Below are 20,302 nucleotides of genomic sequence, written 5' to 3' on the forward strand. Positions count from 1 at the left end.
AGAGTAAAATGGTAGCTTCCTACTCCATTTAAAATGAAGAGAATGATAGTTGTGTTACATACTGACAAGTAAGTAGAAATCAGAAATGTGTGCATTTCTTACCTCTCCTCGGTTGCACAAATCTTTTCAACACCCATTACCCACTTTCGGGTGGTATATATGGGGAGAACAAATAAATAGGAAACAAAAAGAAAACTAACTAAAAGCAGAATTTTGGGAGACTCAACTATGAACAGCTTAATGAAACTTTAATCCTATTACCTTCTGTAGAACAGACTTCATGTTTGATTTAGTATCAGTTATGAAATAGAAAACCCATTAAGAATCTCCAGACAGTCTACGCAAGAGAGGGATTCTTTATGCTCTAAGTGTCAATGAAAACTTTATATATCCAGACAGGGTTTTTTAACAAGGACCTCACTTGATCATCATATCCAACCGCCTGTGGTATTTCAGCAATCTCTTATATATCTATTCTGGTACAATTATTAAAATTGCCCTTTTTACTCACAAAGTGTCTGGGTTTGTCCTGTAAATGATTTGGCAGCACTCCTTTTAAACCTCAATAGGTATCCCAGTTTGGGGAGCTTGAGTGCCACTGCAACAAGTTCCTGGAATTTGGGCATATTAAAAGCACGTTAAACTGGAGTCTTATTAATAAGAGCTCCCTAATTAACCATTTTCTAAACCTCCAGCTTCTCCCCTCCAACACACACACACACATAGCTGAAATAATTTTTCAAAGATCAGCTCTTTGGAGTTTTCATGGGGAAACTACAAGGAGAAAAGAAAGAAAGAAAGACTTCATGGGTAAGCTAAAGTCCAATTTAAATAAAATAATGAGGTCTGACCATGGAAAACTGGGAAAATAACAGAAGCAGATATGGTAAGTTAGAATCCAGCAATCACTAACAGGATAAGGAACGTTTGTAAAGGCAGACACTGAGAGAGCAAAATCCTTTCTAAAATAGATGCTGGCAGATGTTAGACCAAACTGAACATGTGCAGATGAGAGGATATGAATCTTAATCAAGTCCCTTCTTTGTCCTCCTCTACTTCTGGTTTCCCATCTAGACAATTAAAAAAAAAAAATTCTGAATGTATTTGCCAACCTTAACAGTCTGAATTTTGCAGAATTTTATAATATGAAAGAAAAAGCCAATATTTTAAAGTGTTTAATGGGAAGTGCAACTCAAAAATTAGTGTGTATAGTTTAAAGCAAACCATGGACTCTCTATATAGTCAACAGACCAAAAAAAAAAAAATTGTTGATGGGGAGGCAGAGAAGGGGGAAAGATATCCTTGTAAGTCATCCCTGCTTTTACTAAACGCAATTAAAATCCTTGAGTAATGTTAACGGAAAGTGACTCAGTCTTTATGAGTCACTGGAAAAATAAAAGCCAAAAACTCCAGGGGAGACTCCCCTGATTTCAATCACTGAGAAGCTGTATCAGAACTGGAAATGCTCATCACACATTGAGCCTTCAAAGTTTAGTGGTAAATTAACCTAGGTACTTCTGATGCAAGTTTCCAAGAGACAAAGTGACACTTCATTCATGCAGATGTTGGTCTGTGTGTTTTGAAGAGAGTCAGTAATAAGTGATAAACTAAGAATCATAAGCAAACTTTTCAAAAGTTGAACTTGTTTACTCATATACTTCACTCATGAGAGCCCCACTGGCCCTTACTCAGAACTGGCAAATGGATTATTCTTACTTTACATAAGGTTTCTACTTTGATAACCAATTTTGAAGTACCTAGACATTTTTAAAGAAGTACATGTTCTTCTTTAAAAAATGAATGAAAATCAGATGTAAGTCTATATTTTTAAAAGTCACTACAAAAATAATACATGCTGTCACATGGGTTCAACCAATAATAGTCTCCAACAATGCACCACTATATCAAAAAAGAGTTTTGATAACTGATGTTTATAGTGATTAATGAAGCATCAAAAAAATATCAATTAGGGAAGTTTTTAAAAGGTTTCATTGAAATGGTCCAAGAGAAATTATCTTTTCTCCACAGAGTAACAGAGAGTAAACAATGTAAAGTTTTTCTGACCATAGTCTCTGCTGTAATTACTCACTCATTTCAGCCTTTACAGCACAAAAGCAACCATAGACATTATGTAGACAAATGAGTAAAGTTATGATCCAATAAAACTTCAGACACAGAAATTTGAATTTCATATCATTTTTACCTGTCACAAAACATTCTTCTTCCTCTTTTTCTTCAATCATTTAAAAATGTAAAGTCTATATTCAGCTCCACTGTATAGAAACAAGCAGTGGGTAGCTGGACTGGCCCACAGGCCATAGTTTGCAAACCTCTATCCTAGAGGAACAAATTTCAACTACTAAAAGGAAAAAAATGCTGCCATTCTTTAACCCTGATAAAGGTAATGAGTTGCTACTGAAAAAAACAAAAAATTAAAGTAGGGCAGGATGCATCCCTGCATTACGGTGGCCACAGTATTTTTAGTCAGTATATTCCAAATGTCCATTGTAAGCCCAATGTATAATCTGGGTATAAAAGACTACAGTTTCCTGGGACAATCTCCAAGAGATTCAGCTGGTACAGCAGGAACCTGCTCATAGCAAAGCTCCTAACATTGCATGAAGGTTCAAAGACCACTGATATTTACAAAATATTATCTGGAAAGTGAAGTCGCTCAGTCGTGTCCGACTCTTTGCGACCCCATGGACTATAGCCTACCAGGCTTCTCTGTCCATGGGATTTTCCAGGCAATAGTACTGTAGTGGATTGCCATCTCCTTCTCCAGGAGATCTTCCCGACCCAGGGACGAACTCGGGTCTCCTGCATTGTAGACAGACACTTTACCGGCTGAGCCACCAGGGAAATCCAGTTATTATCTGGAAAGAGAGTTGAATTCAACTATATAAAGAGTTCTCAAAGCTCAATAACAAGAAAACAGCCTGATGTTTTTTTAAAGGCAAACTTTAGAACACTCACTTCAACAAATGATGTAAGAATAGGAAATAAGCACAAGAAGAGTCTCCAATCACTAGTCATTACAGAATGCAAATTAAAGCCACATGAGGCAATATTACACTGTTAAAATTTAGATCACAGCTACAAAAGAACAGAACCAGAATTTAAACCCTTAAGAAAATCACTAAAAAAATTTTAAAATATATGTTGACAACGTAAAGTACAGACAAGGATGCAGAGCAATTGGAGCTCACATACACTGCTTGCGGGAATGCAAAATGGTACGGCTACTTTGAAAAACAATTTGGTAGTTTCTTATAAAGTTAAACATATATTCACCATACAACCCAGTAATCCTACCCCAGGTTCTAACCCAGGGCTTCCTTGGTAGCTCAGCTGGTAAAGAATCCGCCTGCAAAGCAAGAGATCCAAGTTTGTTTCCTGAGTCAGGAAGATCCCCTGGAGAAGGGATAAGAGTACCCACTCCAGTGTTCTTGGGCTTCTCTGGTGCCTCAATGGGTAGAGAATTAGCCTGCAATGCAGGAGGCCTAGGTTGAGTCCCTGGGATTGGCAAGATCCCCTGGTGGAGGGCATGGCAATCTACTACAGTACTCTTGCCTGGAGAATCCCCATGGACAGATGAACCTGGCAGGTTGCAGTTCAAAGGGTCACAAGGAGTCTTACATGACTGAGCAACTAAGCACAGGTGCTAACCCAAGAGAAGTGAAAACACATTCATGCACACACACACAAAAATTGTATGCAAATGTTTATAGAGACTATTTATAACCACCAAAAGTAAAAACATATCAATATTCATCAACTAGTGAATGGATAAGCAAATGTGGTACAGCCATTCATTGGAATTCAGCAATGAAAAGGAACAAAATTACTGATACACACATGGTATTAGATGTATTAGGCTAAGTGAAAGAAGTCAAACACAAAAAGCTATTTATTGTGTGATCCCATTTATATGTCATTTTCGTAAAGGAAAAAGTACAGGGCCAGAAAACAAATCAGCGGTTGGTTGGGGTGGAGAGGAAGGGGTAGAACAAATTGGGGGTTATGCAATTGTTCTATATCTTGACTGCTGGTGGTGGTTACAAGACCAAACATGTCAAACTCAGAACTGCACATTAAGAAGAATCTTTACTGTACATGAATTATACATCAATGAACCTGGCTAAAAAGAAAAAAACACTGATATATAAGCAAGACTGGTTTTATACTGGCTCTGGTTCATTAGAAAGTTTTCAGTGCTTTGATGTCAGTGTATGGTTACCAATATCATATGAAGACCTACCTATCTTAATGTGCGCATTTGTATTATTGCAATAATGACAGAGTTAAAAAAAAAAACACTTCTTTTGAGAATGCATGTTTGTGGTGTCCTATTAAATATAATCAGTCACTTTGGTCACTCAGTTCAGTTCAGTCGCTCAGTGGTGTCCGACTCTTTGCGACCCCATGAATTGCAGCACGCCAGGCCTCCCTGTCCATCACCAACTCCGGGAGTTCACTCAGACTCACATCCATCGAGTCAGTGATGCCATCCAGCCATCTCATCCTCAGTCGTCCCCTTTTCCTCCCACCTTCAATCTTTCCCAGCATCAGAGTCTTTTCCAATGAGTCAACTCTTCACATGAGGTGGCCAAAGTACTGGAGTTTCAGCTTTAGCATCATTCCTTCCAAAGAAATCCCAGGGTTGATCTCCTTCAGAATGGACTGGTTGGATCTCCTCGCAGTCCAAGGGACCCTCAAGAGCCTTCTCCAACACCACAGTTCAAAAGCATCAATTCTTCGGCACTCAGCCTTCTTCACAGTCCAACTCTTACATCCATACATGACACCTGGAAAAACTATAGCCTTGACTAGACGGACCTTAGTCGGCAAAGTGATGTCTCTGCTTTTGCATATACTGTCTAGGTTGGTCATAACTTTTCTTCCAAGGAGTAAGCGTCTTTTAATTTCATGGCTGCAGTCACCATCTGCAGTGATTCCAGAGCCCCCCAAAAATAAAGTCTGACACTGTTTCCACTGTTTACCCATCTATTTCCCATGAAGTGAGGGGACCAGATGCCATGATCTTCGTTTTCTGAATGTTGATCTTTCAGCCAACTTTTTCACTCTCCATTTTCACTTTCATCAACTCAGTCATGTCCAACTCTTTGTGACCCCATCAACTGCAGCATGGGAGGCCTCCCTGCCCATGACCAACTCCAGGAGCTTACTCAAACTCATGTCCATCAAGTCGGTGATGCCATCCAACCATCTCATCCTCTGTCGTCCCCTTTCCCTCCCATCTTCAATCTTTCCCACCATCAGGGTCTTTTCCAATGAGTCAGTTCTTCATATCAGGTGGCCAAAGAATTGGAGCTTCAGCTTCAACATCAGTCCTTCCAACGAATATTCGGGACTGATTTCCTTTAGGATGGACGGGTTGGATCTCCTTGCAGTCCAAGGGACTCTCAAGAGTATTCTCCAACACCACCATTCAGAAGCATCAATACTTCAGCTCTCAGCTTTCTTTAGAGTCCAACTCTCACATCCACACATGACTACTGGAAAAACCAGAGCTTTGACTATATGCACGTTTGTTGGGAAAGTAATGTCTCTGCTTTTTAATATGTTGTCTAGGTCGGTCATAACTTTTCTTTGAAGGAGCAAGCATCTTTTAATCTCATGGCTACAGTCACCATCTGCAGTGATTTTGGAGCCCGAAAAAATAAAGTCTGTTACTGCTTTCATTGTTTCCCCATCTATTCACCATGAAGTGAAGGGACCAGATGCCATGATGTTAGCTTTCTGAATGTTTAGTTTTAACCCAACTTTTTCACTCTCTTCTTTCACTTTCATCAAGAGGTTCTTTAGTTCTTCTTCACTTTCTGCCATAAGGGTGGTGTCATCTGCATACCTGACATTTTTGATATTTCTCTTGGCAATCTTGATTCCAGCCTGTGCTTCATTCAGTCCAGCGTTTCTCATGATGTACTCTGCATATAAGTTAAATAAGCAGGGTGACAATATACAGCCTTGATATACTCCTTTTCCTATTTGGAACCAGTCTGTTGTTCCATGTCCAGTTCTAACTATTGCTTCTTGACCTGCATAAAGATTTCTCAGGAGGCAGGTCAGGTGGTCTGGTATTCCCATTTCTTGAAGAATTTTCCAGAATGTGTTGTGATCCACACAGTCAAAGGCTTTGGTGTAGTCAACAAAGCAGATGATTTTCTGGAACTCTTGCTTTTTCGATGATCCAGTGGATGTCGGCAATTTGATCTCTGGTTCCTCTGACTTTTCTAAATCCAGCTGGAACATCTGGAAGTTCACAGTTCACACACTGTTAAAGCCTGGCTTGGAGAATTTTGAACATTACTTTGCTAGGGTATGAGATGAGTGAAATTGTGCAATAGTTTGAACATTCTTTGGCACTGCCTTTCTTTGGGATTAGAATGAAAACTGACCTTTTCCAGTCCTGTGGCCACTGCTGAATTTTCCAAATTCGATAGCATACTGAGTGCAGCACTTTCACTGCATCACCTTTTAATATTTGAAATAGCTCAACTGGAATTCCATCACCTCCACTAGCTTTGTTTGTAGTGATGCTTCCTAAGGCTCACTTGACTTCGCGTTCCACGATGTCTGGCTCTAGATGAGTGATCACAGCATTGTGGTTATCTGGGTCATGAAGATCTTTTTTGTATAGTTCTTCTGTGTATTCTTGCCACCTCTTCTCAGTATCTTCTGCTTCTGTTAGGCCCATACCATTTCTTTCCTTTATTGTGCCCATCTATGCATGAAATGTTCCCCAGGAATCTCTAATTTTCTTGAAGAGATCTCTAGTCTTTCCTATTCTATTGTTTCCTCTATATCTTACACTGATCACTGAGGAAAGCTTTCTTATCTCTGCTTGCTAGTCTTTGGAACTCTGCATTCAAGTGGATATATCTTTGTTTTTCTCCTTTGCCTTTCACATCTTTTCTTTTCTCAGCTATTTGTTAAGAACTCCTCAGACAACCATTTTGCCTCTTTGCATTTCTTTTTCTTGGGGATGGTCTTGATCACTACCTCTAGTTCTTCAGGCCCTATATCAGATTTCATCCCTTGAATCTATTTGTCATTTAATACTGTATAATCATAAGGGATTTGATTTAGGTCATACCTGAATAGTCTAGTGGTTTTCCCTACTTTCTTCTTTTTAAGTCTGATAATAATTTGGCAATAAGGAGTTCATGATCTGAGCCACAGTCAGCTCCCGGTCTTGTTTTTGCTGACTGAAAAAGTTGGCTTAAAGCTCAACATTCAGAAAACGAAGATCATGGCATCTGGTCCCATCACTCCATGGGAAATAGATGGGAAAACAGTAGAAACAGTGTCAGACTTTATTTTGGGGGGCTCCAAAATCACTGCAGATGGTGACTGCAGCCGTGAAATTAAAAGACACTTACTCCTTGGAAGAAAAGTTATGACCAATCTAGATAGTATATTCAAAAGCAGAGACATTACTTTGCCGACTAAGGTCCGTCTAGTCAAGGCTATAGTTTTTCCAGTGGTCATGTATGGATGTGAGAGTTGGACTGTGAAGAAGGCTGAGCACTGAAGAATTGATGCTTTTGAACTGTGGAGTTGGAGAAGACGCTTGAGAGTCCCTTGGACTGCAAGGAGATCCAACCAGTCCATTCTGAAGGAGATCAACCCTGGGATTTCTTTGGAAGGAATGATGCTAAAGCTGAAACTCCAGTATGTTGGCCACCTCATACGAAGAGTTGACTCATTGGAAAAGACTCTGATGCTGGGAGGGATTGGGGGCAGGAGGAGAAGGGGACGACCGAGGATGAGATGGCTGGATGGCATCACGGACTCGATGGATATGAATCTGAGTGAACTCCGGGAGATGGTGATCAACAGGGAGGCCTGGCGTGTTGCAATTCATGGGGGCAGAAAGAGTCGGACACGACTGAGTGACTGAACTGAACTGAACTGAACAGAATTTCTCCCTGTTTGGCTGCAAAGAACATAATCAATGGGTTGGCCAAAAAGTTTGTTCAGGTTTTCTGTACCAGCTCACTGAAAAACTCTTCTGTTTTGGCCAACACAACAGTATCTCGGCTTCCCTGGTAGCTCAATCCGTAAAGAATCCGCCTGCAATGCAGGAGACCTGGATTCGATCCCTGGATTGGAAAGATCCCCTGGAGAAGGGCAGGGCAACCCACTCCAGTATTCTTGCCTGGAGAATCCGCATGGACAGAGGAGCCTGGTGGGCTACAGGGGGGTCCATGGGGTCACAAAGAGTCAGACACAACTGAGCAACTAAGCACAGCATACAAACAGCACACAGTATCTAGGAATTCTGTACTGATTTCTAAATTCAAACATCTGGGAATAAACAGTCTATATAACCCCACAGTATATAAAACCAATTATCCTTTGTAGTTCTTAATTAGGATCTAGGGCACCCTAATTTTACAGTTTTGAAGCACAGGACACTTTTAAATAGGTCATCAACTCAAAGCATTAATCCAACAATCCTTTCAGTGGCTACATCTGAAATTGCAAACATAGCTGTGATAAGGTTTATTTTTTTCCCCTACAGTTCGGGGTAGTTAATTGTAAACTACACTCCTTTACTTAAAATACTGGGATTTCAAGAAAAGTTTACTAAAGTTTTGCGGTGTCACACTGTTTTCTGTTACTGAGGCAAAAATTCACTTATCTCAATCAAAACTCTACATCTCTGAAGAGAACTGAGGAAAGATCATGGTTTTATTTCCACAGTATGTTTAACTGTCTTAAAATATTCAAGCCTCTAAATATTAGCCCCTCCAGGCTGAGTATACCAGAGAGGAAATGCATCTTCTGTCGGAAAAACCACTGAGGCAGGAATATGACCTCCTGTATAGCTCATGCAGCAATTCATTTGCTGAATCAAAACAAAAACCTTAAAAAAAAAAAAAAAGCTTTTAATTAAGAAATAAAATAAAACTTAGGTCAACTTTTTAACATTCATATCAAACATTATTGCTAAAACAACTTGAGAAAAAGCTCTGAAATTGTCTTGCCACTCATTATTTTTATAGCATTGTTTTTCTCCAGTGGATCTAGCAGTAAAGAATCCGCTTGCCAATGCAGGAGACACAAGGGATGCAGGTTCGATTCCTGGGTCAGGAAGATTTCCTGAAGAAGAAAATGGCAACACACCCAGTATTCTTGCCTGGGAGATTCCATGGACAGGGGAGCCTGGCAGGCTACAGTCTATGGGGCCCGCAAAGAGAAGGATACAACTGAGTGACTGAGCGCGCGCGCATACACACACACACATTAAGGAAATACCTCAGGAGTGATTCTTTTTTATCTACAGAATACTTGAAAAGAGAGAAGAACACAGAGAGGGAACAAAAGAAGAGAGAGAAAGGGAGGAGACGGGAAAGGAAGGGGAAGGTGAAAAAGGAGAGAGGAGGGAAGACTGAGCTGTGGAATACTCAATTTTAAACTTCTCTAAATTTAGGCCCCATATCGCAATTTTTAGATAGGTTAAGTCTAAGGGGTTTATTACAACTCACTTCCCCATCCTGGCTCTCAGATTTTCATCTGGAAAGTCTGGCGGAGCAGTGGTTTCTAATAGTTTCCCACAAGGGAGAAGTTGGCCTTTATGTACTTGTCAGTTAAAAAAAAAAAAAGGCATTTCTTGAATCATTAAAATAATCTTTATTTTACAAATAGCAGCTATTTCAGTTTTTAAAAATCACTGTATTTATTTAAGAAGGTACTATATACCTGCATATAGCAAATGTGAGAGGCATTCTGGGTAGAATTTCAAGAGTTCTATACAACTCCTTGAACAACTCTTGAACTCTATAGGACTGCCTTTCCAGCACAGCCAAGATCACACCATACACTACAGGGCACCTTTTACTGTGAAACTACCTTCACACAATAGGTGACACACATAAATTTCTAAAAAATATGTATCTACAGTTTTTCAGCTTCCGAATTATATGACACTGCTTTGTATTTTACTTCAGGGGGAAAAAAAATTAAACATATTACTTAAAAAAAATTCAAACCACCAAATAGCATTTTTCAAAATGTTTTTACTAAAATTTTATTCTTAATAATGATTACCTTCAAAGTCATAAGGAAGAGCATGCAATGACTTTTTTTTTTTTTACTTTCCATGTTATCCATAACTTTGTATGGATTCCATTTATAACACATATCTATGAAAAAAAAAAACACTAGAAAAAATACATAAAACATTTTCATAAATATAATAGTGGCACTAAGATACATGATGTCAAGGTTAAAAGGCATTATCTCTGCCCTCTAAGAGGTTATGCTCTGAGAAGGAACAGGAAATTACGCCAGAGATAGGATTTCTAAACTAACAAGAGAGCATCTAGTAGTCATGATTTACTCATTCATTCATTCACACATTCACATATTTGCTGACTCTTTGCCAGCTATGTGAAAGATCTGAAGCCAGATCAAGGTAAAGAAAAACAAGACACATACCTAAGTCAAGATTTAGCACTGGTCTCATTAAAAAAAAAAATAACCACCCCCTACCCTCCAAAACAACCTATGGAATTTTGAGGAAAAGAGAAACTGAGTTTGTCTGAGAGCCAGTAAACGGACCTCTTAGAGACCTCCATCACATTATGTGTCTTGTGGGCATGCCACATGCTTTAGATCTCTGGGACTATTTGACTAACTTACTGTAACAGACATAATTTTGTATCTTACTACTTAAAGTTCTGGACTTACGCCATTAATTTAATTTACCCTCATCTTGCCACTATGGTGTTCTGGGCCTAAAATGAATCAGTGCTTTCTAGGCATATTTCTGAAAATGCATTAACTTTGATCTTTAAAGAAAAAGAATTTGCTCTCAGAATAGCTAGCTACCTTCATTTCAAGAAATGTCTCTACCACAAGTGCACAGGTGGTCATCAGATGCTAATCGTGAGTAAACTAACTTTGGAGATGCTGGAACTTCCCACTTGAAGGACAGTAAAAATACAAAATACATAATAAATTCCCTTACTGCTGAGAGGAAAGAAGAAAGAAGGTTGGCCTGGTAGATGAGAGGACTGTAGACTGTATATTTCATGTTCAATGTTTAAAAGTGGGAAAACGCTAATGACTAAAAAACTGCAAAGGAGTTAATAAACTTTAGAGTCTAAAATGGCTTTGATGCACAGTCTACATCTCTCAGACCAAAATCTTAAGATAATGTGAAACCTTTGCTAAATATAGGAAAGAGCAAGATTAGCAGTGAGCAATCAAAACTAAGTAGAGTTATGGAAGCGGCCTCCCCAGTGTCTCTGCAGTAAAGAATCCCCTTGTCAAAGCAGGAGACACAGGAGACATGGGTTTGATCCCTGGGGCAGGAAGATCCCCTGGACGATGAAATGGCAATCCACTCCAATATTCTTGTCTGGAAAATCCCATGAACAGAGGAGCCTGGCAGGCTACAGTCCTTGGGGGTCACTAAGAGTCGGACACACAGAGATGGAAATCAGACTGGAGAGAGCAAAAAGTGGGGAGTCTGGATTGTGGTTTCAGAAAGAAAATTCAGCAAAGAGGCTAAAACTGACCAAAAATCTAAGTTTGTTAACTAATGAAAGTGCTTTTTTTTTTAAGGGGAAAAAAAAGCTTTTATCGAAACTAAAAAAAAAAAAAATTGGAATATTGTTGGAACCTTTTTCTACTGGAGAATACTTTTGTCTAGCATTCACAAATTGCATGATGCATTTGAAATATACATCCACTGATATAAAAAAAATGATTGAGAATTATTTCAAATCTTGTAGCAGAGAACCTCAAATGTTTCCGAAGAAATGAAGCATTACTTCTAAACAATGGCAACAGTATTTCCATTACAAAAAGTATGTAGATGTTCAAAAAAAAAAAAAAAAAAAACCCTTTTTAACCCAGAAACAATGATGTGTGTTAAAATTCATCTTAGACTTAATTCTTGACTTAATTCTTTTCACTACAAATGAACTCAAACACATCTCTGTCTCCTATTTAAGACGGATTTCCCAAGGTAAAAATACTGAAGTAGTTTTTTTTTTAAAGTCTGTCCAAATGATGAGTATCTTTGACCATCTTAAAACTAAGCAAGTGCTGGATTTTAACCTAGAAGAAAAAAGTTTTCAAATATCCCCCTTCCCTAAAGTCAGCTGCCACCATGACCTCTGTTGAGACGCTCACAAAAAAGTTCCAGCGTGCCCGGTCCCTTCCTGAAGAAAAGGACAGTGGGAAGGGGCAGACATCCACCGCATTCTCAGTCTCTACTGGAATTTGCCCAATGATTCCAAATTGTAATTGTATATAACGGTTTACATTAATACAACAAGTAGAGAGTTTTCAAAACTGGAGTTTAAAAATCTATGCCAGAATATTAAGCAAATTATTACTAAACTTCCTTTTCAAACTGAGTTGGAGTTTCAATATTAAGAATAGTCTCAATGTTTGTGTATGTTTTACCCAATCATGGTCACCAACTTTATTTTCTTTAATTAGGGTCCAAAAAAAATCATTAGGGAGCAACCAGACTATAATCAAGAGTTATATTAGAGAAAGATACACTTTATTAGATGTGAATACGTCCCAGAACAAAAACCACACCGCCATTAGGACATTTCTAGTATAGTGCATCATTTCCTTTGATGATCTTTAAACCAGAAAAATCAGATGCTTACAAAAACAATGATCTCTCAACAATTTCTGACCACCTTCAAAGTGAATCAATATATGTAATTCTCATTTAATGAAACAGCTACATAAATTTCCATACCACTTGACCATATTATATAAACTGGACTGCCTCATATCAAGTTGTGCAAAACGAAAACCAATCCAAATGAGTTAAACTCCAGAGTTTAGCAATGGAAAAATCTTGCATTTATAGATGGAAAGTGTTTGTTGAAACCCTTGAGAAAAGAATATACTGGAATAAACCATTCATGTCTTGGTTAGAAACCAAAAGAACTAAGAGTAATACAAATGCATACATAGAAAGAGAGTTTCAAGTTTGTTTCAGGTCACTAACATGTACACGGAGCAAGGTAAATCCATAGCACTACATGACTGCGTGCTGTGCTTAGTTGTGTCTGACTCTTTGCAACCCCGTGGACTGTAGCCCACGAGGCTCCTCTGTTAACGGGGATTCTCCAGACAAAAAAACTGAAGTGAGTTGCCATGCCCTCCTCCAGGAGATCTTCCCAACTCAGGGATCAAACCCAGGTCTCCCACACTGCAGGCAGATTCCTTACCGACTGAGCCACCAGGGAAGCCCTAGTTAACAAATTGAGGTTGTGTCTGAACTCCAATTCTTATCCTACTCCTCACACCCCTCAAGGAAGCATTATATATGCAAGGATATATATAAACACACACGCACAACTTCATACCACAAAGGTTAAAGACAATCTCTAAGACTAGGACTTTCAAAGTGCAAATTTGCCTTTCCCACCATTCAGCTCCAGACTGGACCGTGCAAAGAAAAAATCATTTACATATGAATGCAAGAACCTTTACCAAAACCAAGATGGGAACTCAAGGGTTGAAAAACACCACTTGATAAAAAATCTCCGGCCTAAAAAACTCTAACATCCTTTAGGAACAACAGGACAGGCCCAAACGTATTAAAAATTCTACACAAAACCAGCGACTGTCTCCTGGTGTTTGGAACTCTGGAGCCTAAAGCAGTCAAGCTTTCTTTGGATCCTGGGTTCAGCCCTAGCAGCCACAAAACCCTGAGTCAAATCAGGTTGGCAATGAAACACACAATTCCAAGAAAGCAAAGATCCTTTTCAATTCCACCTTCCCAGGACAACTAAGACCACAAGAGTCAGCTGAAACAAATGACATCCACTACAAAGGCAATCTCTGCAAGCCGGGATAGCACTCTGGGACTTCTATGCTTCCCAGGGACAAATAACAGCCTAAGATTACTAAACATTACAGCGATCCAGCACCCAAGAGCTCAGTTTAAAAAAAAAAGGGGGGGGGGGCGTCTAGGATGAAGACAAGAGGCAAGAAGTCAATGGGCTTCTTGCTAGAAGTCAAGCCAGACCAGTAGTAATCAAGCTCTTACATCTGGACATCAGTATAGGAAACTAGCAAAATTCAAGATCACAATGAGTCCCCTGCTTCCCCTCGCTTACTGCTTTTTGTGAGAAAATGCTTATTTATAGCAGCTTCCCATCTGGCTGCTCGCGCTGGGCAATGCCCAGACTAAACTTTTAAACCTGGAAAAAGGTGGGAAAGTCAGCCAGCCAGCCAGACGCAGCGCTAGGAAACGTAGACAGAAGGAGGGAAAGAGTCAAGTTTCAAAACAAAGGTTCCACAAGGAACTGAACGTCAACCACTCCCCACTTCCTAGCCTTCAAGCCAGCTAGGCTGGGCCTGAATTTTTAAGAAGAGAAGTAAAGTCAGAGGAACCCAGCTCTGGAGCTTTCACTAACGGCACGGCTATTCTGGAGAACCTTTGCACAACCACTTGATGAGAGTGGTGTTGGCCTCTCCCCCCATCTCCCGACGGTGGAGAAAAACGGGCTCAGAACTTAGGTGACTTGCCCAAGGTCCCGCAGCAGAACCGGAATTCAATTTCTTCCCGGCCACGGCGGGCCGGCACCCGGTGGGCGCCAAGCGAAGGCCGCGGGGGCCGCCGAGACTAGGAAGGCCCTCCTCCCTCGGGAGGGACCCGGCGCTGGGAGCCGGAGGGGCCCGGCGCGCGCTCCACGGCCCGGCCCCTACCTTCCTTGACTCCCGGCAGCTTGGACTGGTCGATGGTGACTTCAGCCATGTTGGCCTGGGGTCCGGGCTGCACTTCGCCTCCGGCTTCCCGGCCGCCGCCTGCACAGAGCACGGCCCGGCGCGCAGCAGCAGCAGCGCCCGACGCGGCGCAAAGTCCAGCCGGCAGCGCTCGGGCCCGGAGGACGGGACGGGCCGTCGTGCAAGGGCTAGCGACAAGGGCGGCGGGAGACCGACCCGGACGCAGCAGGCTGCGCCGCCGCAGCCACCTGCTACCGCGCCCCCGGCCCTGATCAATACCGAATACCCGGAGCCCGGAAATGGACCCGGGCCGGCCAGTACGGAGGGAGAAAGGAGACAGAAAGGCGGGCGGGCGGGCGGGCCTGGGTGGGGAGGGGGAGGGGAGCTGCAGGTCTGTAACCGCAATTCAAGTGGCTGGCGAGCGCAGATCGGCTCCTGCGGCCGCCTCCCTGCTGTCTCCTTTGTGCCGAGTGACGCGCCGGCGGCTAGGGCCCCCGCCCCCTCGCCCTGCCTCCCTCCCAAGGGAGGGTCGCGTCTGTCGGCGGGGGCCTTGTGTCCTGAAGGCCTCGGCCAAAAGGCCGCACGGATCCCCTACAACAGTCGTTTCTGTCGCCGGTGTAGTCCCCATTCTTGGGCTCTTTCCACAGGATGCTTCCTGTGTGCCTGGCTCTCTGGGACACTCTGTCTCCTGGGATTAGAGGAAAGATGATGTTTGGTCATTAAAAACTCTCTACTACAATGTACAAAACTAGGGAGCCGCTGATCAGAAGCTAGGCGAGTTAAGAGAATGTTCACAACCAGTTGAGGGAACTGAGTCATTCATTCATCAAAAATGCACGAATGTCTAGCGAGTCCAATGTTAGATACTGTGGGTGATAACAACATGCGTCAGACATCTCCCTCTTCTGGCATGTCACACATTGGTCTATAATTGTGACATTTTTATTTCCCCGAAATAGCATCTCCTGGCAACAGAATTCTCCCTCCCTTTGGGAAGTCCTCTTCGGAAGGGGCCTCCTCCCCCAAGCTTGTGCGATCAAAGAACCTCTCCACCATCAACAAGCTTCCTCCCTCACCTACATACATTCATCTAAGGATGGGTGTGTGACCAAGACAAGTCAAGTAGAATACTTATCTGAGGTTATTATATAAAGAAAGACAGATAAGCATTGTTTCTTGTGAGGAGGGTTGACTCTTCTTAATAGACAATGAGGCCAAACTGAAGACAGAAGTAAAGGTAAGGAGACAGTAAAGATGAAGAGGGTGTGTTCTGGTGTTACCATAGTAGCAAACCAGCGGGTCCCTGAGATTCCCACTGCTCTGGATTCTGGTATTTACCTCCAGCATCTTCTCAATTTAGGCTAGCACATTTTACTACCTCGAACTAGTAAAAGTTGATATTCTGTCACTCAACAGCTCAAGGAGTAACTGTATGAGAGGCCACATGGAGGAGGGTTTATTTGGACTTGCCATTGACTTAAGATTAGCAAAAATTTAAGAAAGGATTTTCTAAGCCAGAGGGTGGCAAACCCTGGGCCACTGGATTTGAATGGCTGCTTTTTATGTGTTTAAATGATTACATTTAAGTGCTTATAGAAATACAACATAGTATTTTCAATCTTGCCTCTTTGTACTCAAATTATAAAATAATTACTATTGGATCATTTTCAGAAAAGGTTAGCCAACCCTATTACTAGGCAGAAAGAACACCAGCAAATTAAGTGTGTAAATAGAAATATTAGAAAAGTAGCTTCGTGGGGAATTTTAAGTTGCCTGCCTTCTATGACTTCTTTTTTTTAACTTCCCATGGTCATAGAGAATATTTATAATAACAGTATTGTCTGTTTTCCTCCCCAAAATTCATTGTCTTCATTCCTCTGTCATGCTCTGCTCTGGGAGGGTGACATTTATGAAAACATCACCAGGGTCTCCTTGCCCTGTGGCTTCTTTTTGAGTTAGACCAATGCACAACATTGGCAAAAGATTTAAAAAAAAAAAAAAAGGAGGAGGGAAATGTCAGGGTGTATATTACATGCCTTTCCTTTATGCTACCTAGGCCAAAATTTTGGTCATACTGTGTCTCTCTGACTACAATGCCTGTCTAGAAACCTCTCTCCCAGAGTTCCAGCGCTCATGAGTCTCTCATAATACCATTTCTTTACAGTGCCCCTTCAGGCCCAGAGTGGTAATAGCTTCACACTGTTACTGGTTCCCTTAACCACACCCATACCTTTGTAAATAATCCCTTAATTATATTCTTTCCAGCTTAACTATTTTGAGTGTGCATTCTTTTGCCTAGACTCTGATTAGTATAGTTGAGATATGCCAAAGCGTCATTGCTTTGTTTTCCTTGACATCGACATTTCTTATGATCACTGTAAGACCATAAAACATATGCATCTATTCATATGATCTCCACTTCCTATTCTCTTGGTCTTTCTTGAGTATTTCAATCATAGTTTTTAGCCTCATTGCTCCAAGAAACAGCTGTTTTTATTAGAATTAACAATGATCTCCATGTTGCCAAATCCAGGAGTCAATTCTCAGCTTTCCTCTTATTGGCTTACTATTCCCATGTAATAGATATGATTTAACTCATCTTCTTAATACATTTTTTTGTTTTGGGCTGGTTTTAGTTTTTGTATTTTCACTTACCTCATTTATCTCCCTCACTTATCTACACCACTAGCCATGTTGTTAAAAAATGATTCAAACAATGTAAGCTCACTTTTGAGAGTTCTTCAGGATACTGGTATCTGCCAATTATTGGAGATAGTTATAGGCTTCCCAGGTCATGCAATGGTAAAGAATCTGCCTGCCAATGCAGGAGATACGGGAGATGAGGGTTTGATCCTTGGGTTGGAAAGATCCCCTGGCGAAGGGAATGGCAACCCACTCCATTATTCTTGCCTGGGAAATCCTGTGGACAGAGGAGGCTGGCAGTCTACAGTCCATGGGGTCACAGAGTCGGGCACAACTGAACACACACACATAAGCTAGCAACTCCACCTGAATTGTTTTTACCAGGTTATAAAAAAAGTATGTCTGAAACTAAATTCATATATACACACATTTAGGCACAAAGTCATAAAATCTACTCTGAAAAATTAATAAAGCCTCAATTCCTTATCCTTTTATAGCCTCTAACTACACAGTCCATAAAATATTTGTGCAAACACACACATTATTTTGGAATCATGCCTTGAGTACCACTGTACAAATTAAAGACTGAAAGACTCTGTTGGTTCTTACACCCTACCCAAATAAGAGTGGGGAATTTTTTTTAAATATTTAAACCAATTCAAATATCTATATATTTCAAATATTCCCAAATTTAAACTGATTCCTAATATTCATTATATTGTACTATGAAATTTCTGTTATTAATCTAAATTTTTTGGAAATAGCTTAATGTTCCTATTACAATTTTCTTTGAAGTGTAGCCTTCTGGTAAAATCCTAGGTTATAACGCTTCAGTTTGTATTCCTAGTTAGGCAACTGACCACCCCTAGAATGTACACCAAAACTAAACACACATACATACACACTCCTATGTGTCTTTCTTTATGGGTTCCTCCTAATTTCCTAGACCTTCAAATGCTGGAGTGTTTCAGACTGCACTTTAGTACTCAAACTATTCCTTCCTAACTATTCTTATTACTTCTAGTTATTAATCCAGTCTCTGCTTTAATTATTAACCCTTGGGTAAATGAAATTGCCAGTATGGCACAATTTTGACTGAAAAAAATTGACAATTAATGTGGTTCAACCTAATATTCTGACAAACCCCAAAATTTATATTTTCAACCCAAATTCTCCATGAGTTCCATCTTCATGTATCCAACTGCTAAGTTTCATATTCATTTAAAGGTTTGATTGGCTGTAGTGTCAAATATGTTGACAAAATAAGGGCAACAAGGACTGGAAAAGAGAACTTTTGATTGACTTCCAGGTTATTCATAAGGAAGCAGCAATAGGAGAGTTGAGAGAGAGTAATCAGATTACGAAGTTTTTTGTATACTTATCAGTTCAGTTCAGTCGCTCAGTCATGTCCAGCTCTTTGCAGTCCCATGAACTGCAGCATGCCAGGCCTCCCTATCCATCACCAACTCCTGGAGTTCACCCAAACTCATGTCCATTGAGTCAGTGATGCCATCCAACCATCTCATCCTCTGTCATCCCCTTCTCCTCCTGCCCTCAATCTTTCCCAGCATCAGGGTCTTTTCAAATGAGTCAGCTCTTTGCATCAGGTGGCCAAAGTATTGGAGTTTCAGCTTCAGCATCAGTCCTTCAATGAATATTCAGGACTGATCTCCTGGTTCAAAAGCATCAATTCTTTGGCACTCAGCTGTCTTTATAGTCCAACTCTCACATCCATACATGGCCACTGGAAAAGCCATAGCCTTGACTAGACAGACCTTTGTTGACAAAATAATGTCTCTGCTTTTTAATATGCTATATTGGTTGGTCATAACTTTCCTTCAAAGGAGTAATATATATATAAAGTATGTATAATATTTATATTTTAGAAAACATGAACTTTTTCCTAACTAAAAAGTGTATGACATTTTGATTCCACCTGTTTGACTCAGTATGAATAGAATGCTAGATTTCTGCTTTTAAAAAATGGACATGTAACAAGCAACAAAGGGAATAACTTATAATGGGAAATAATTTGAAAAAAATTAATGTGTATATGTATAACCAAATCACCTTACTGTGCATCTGAAACATAGTAAATCAATTAAACGTCAATAAAATATATTTATTAAGAAGAAAAAAGTGAATGGAGATGTTTCAGTAAAGATGGTGGATTGAATCCAGGTATCCAATTCAGTCTTTGCTGAAAATGCACCAAAGCCACACTCCCATTGAAATATAAATTTAAAAATGTGTGTGTGTGTGTGTTTGGTTTTATTATCTCCATTTTACAGAGGAGGAAGCTGAAGCAGGGAGAGGTAAGGTCATTTGCACAGTCCTTGGTGGGGATCTAAGATGCAGATCCCAACAGTCTGGCAGCAGGCTGTTGATGCTTATGGTCAATAGAGTAGAATTCCTTTCAAACTGATGACAATCAAGACAACTGGGGAGAACAGGCTCTGGGAAGCCCACCCTACCGCAATCCTAAAAGATCTCAAGTGCCTAGCAGAGGATTTACTGGGACTGGAATGTAAGGTCCGTACCTGCCAGCTGAACTCAGCCCTGGACCCCTTGGGGTTCACTAGCGTCAGAGAAGCGAGAAGAGAAGAAGCCCAGGTAGTCCTGTTCATCGTGAAACCAAACTGTCTTGAAAGGAGCACAAACTGGTAAAACATTTTCAGAAATAAATGTTGAAGCAGAATGTCGGTGTTCACGAGACTGTGCGTTCAGAATCAGTTTCCTCCCCATGCTTCTGGCAACTGATGGATATGACCATAAACACATTGGTATCCAGAAGCAAGTTTGCCAAAGACCCACTGTTTCAGGAAGGACGCTCAGCCCTCACTACTCAGGGAGCAGCTGAGATCAGCTGATGCCAGGTGATGTTCTCTCACAGTTTTCAGGATCCATTCCTCCAGAA

The 20,302-nt window shown here is 40.7% G+C and overlaps 1 protein-coding gene across 2 annotated transcripts in view; it reads right to left on the bottom strand.

The window, feature by feature from the left end:
- Positions 1-15,341, bottom strand: part of CCDC50 (coiled-coil domain containing 50) — a 76,139-nt gene extending 60,798 nt beyond the window's left edge. The window contains exon 1 of one of the 2 annotated variants that reach the window (XM_018046608.1): positions 14,725-15,341. In XM_018046608.1, the coding sequence (XP_017902097.1) occupies positions 14,725-14,773 (49 nt within the window). In that variant the 5' untranslated portion in view covers positions 14,774-15,341. The remainder of the gene's footprint in view (positions 1-14,724) is intronic. The other variant, XM_018046607.1, reaches the window with a different exon arrangement.

This window comes from Capra hircus, chromosome 1, assembly GCF_001704415.2.
Source record: "Capra hircus breed San Clemente chromosome 1, ASM170441v1, whole genome shotgun sequence".
NCBI classification, from domain to species: domain Eukaryota; kingdom Metazoa; phylum Chordata; class Mammalia; order Artiodactyla; family Bovidae; genus Capra; species Capra hircus.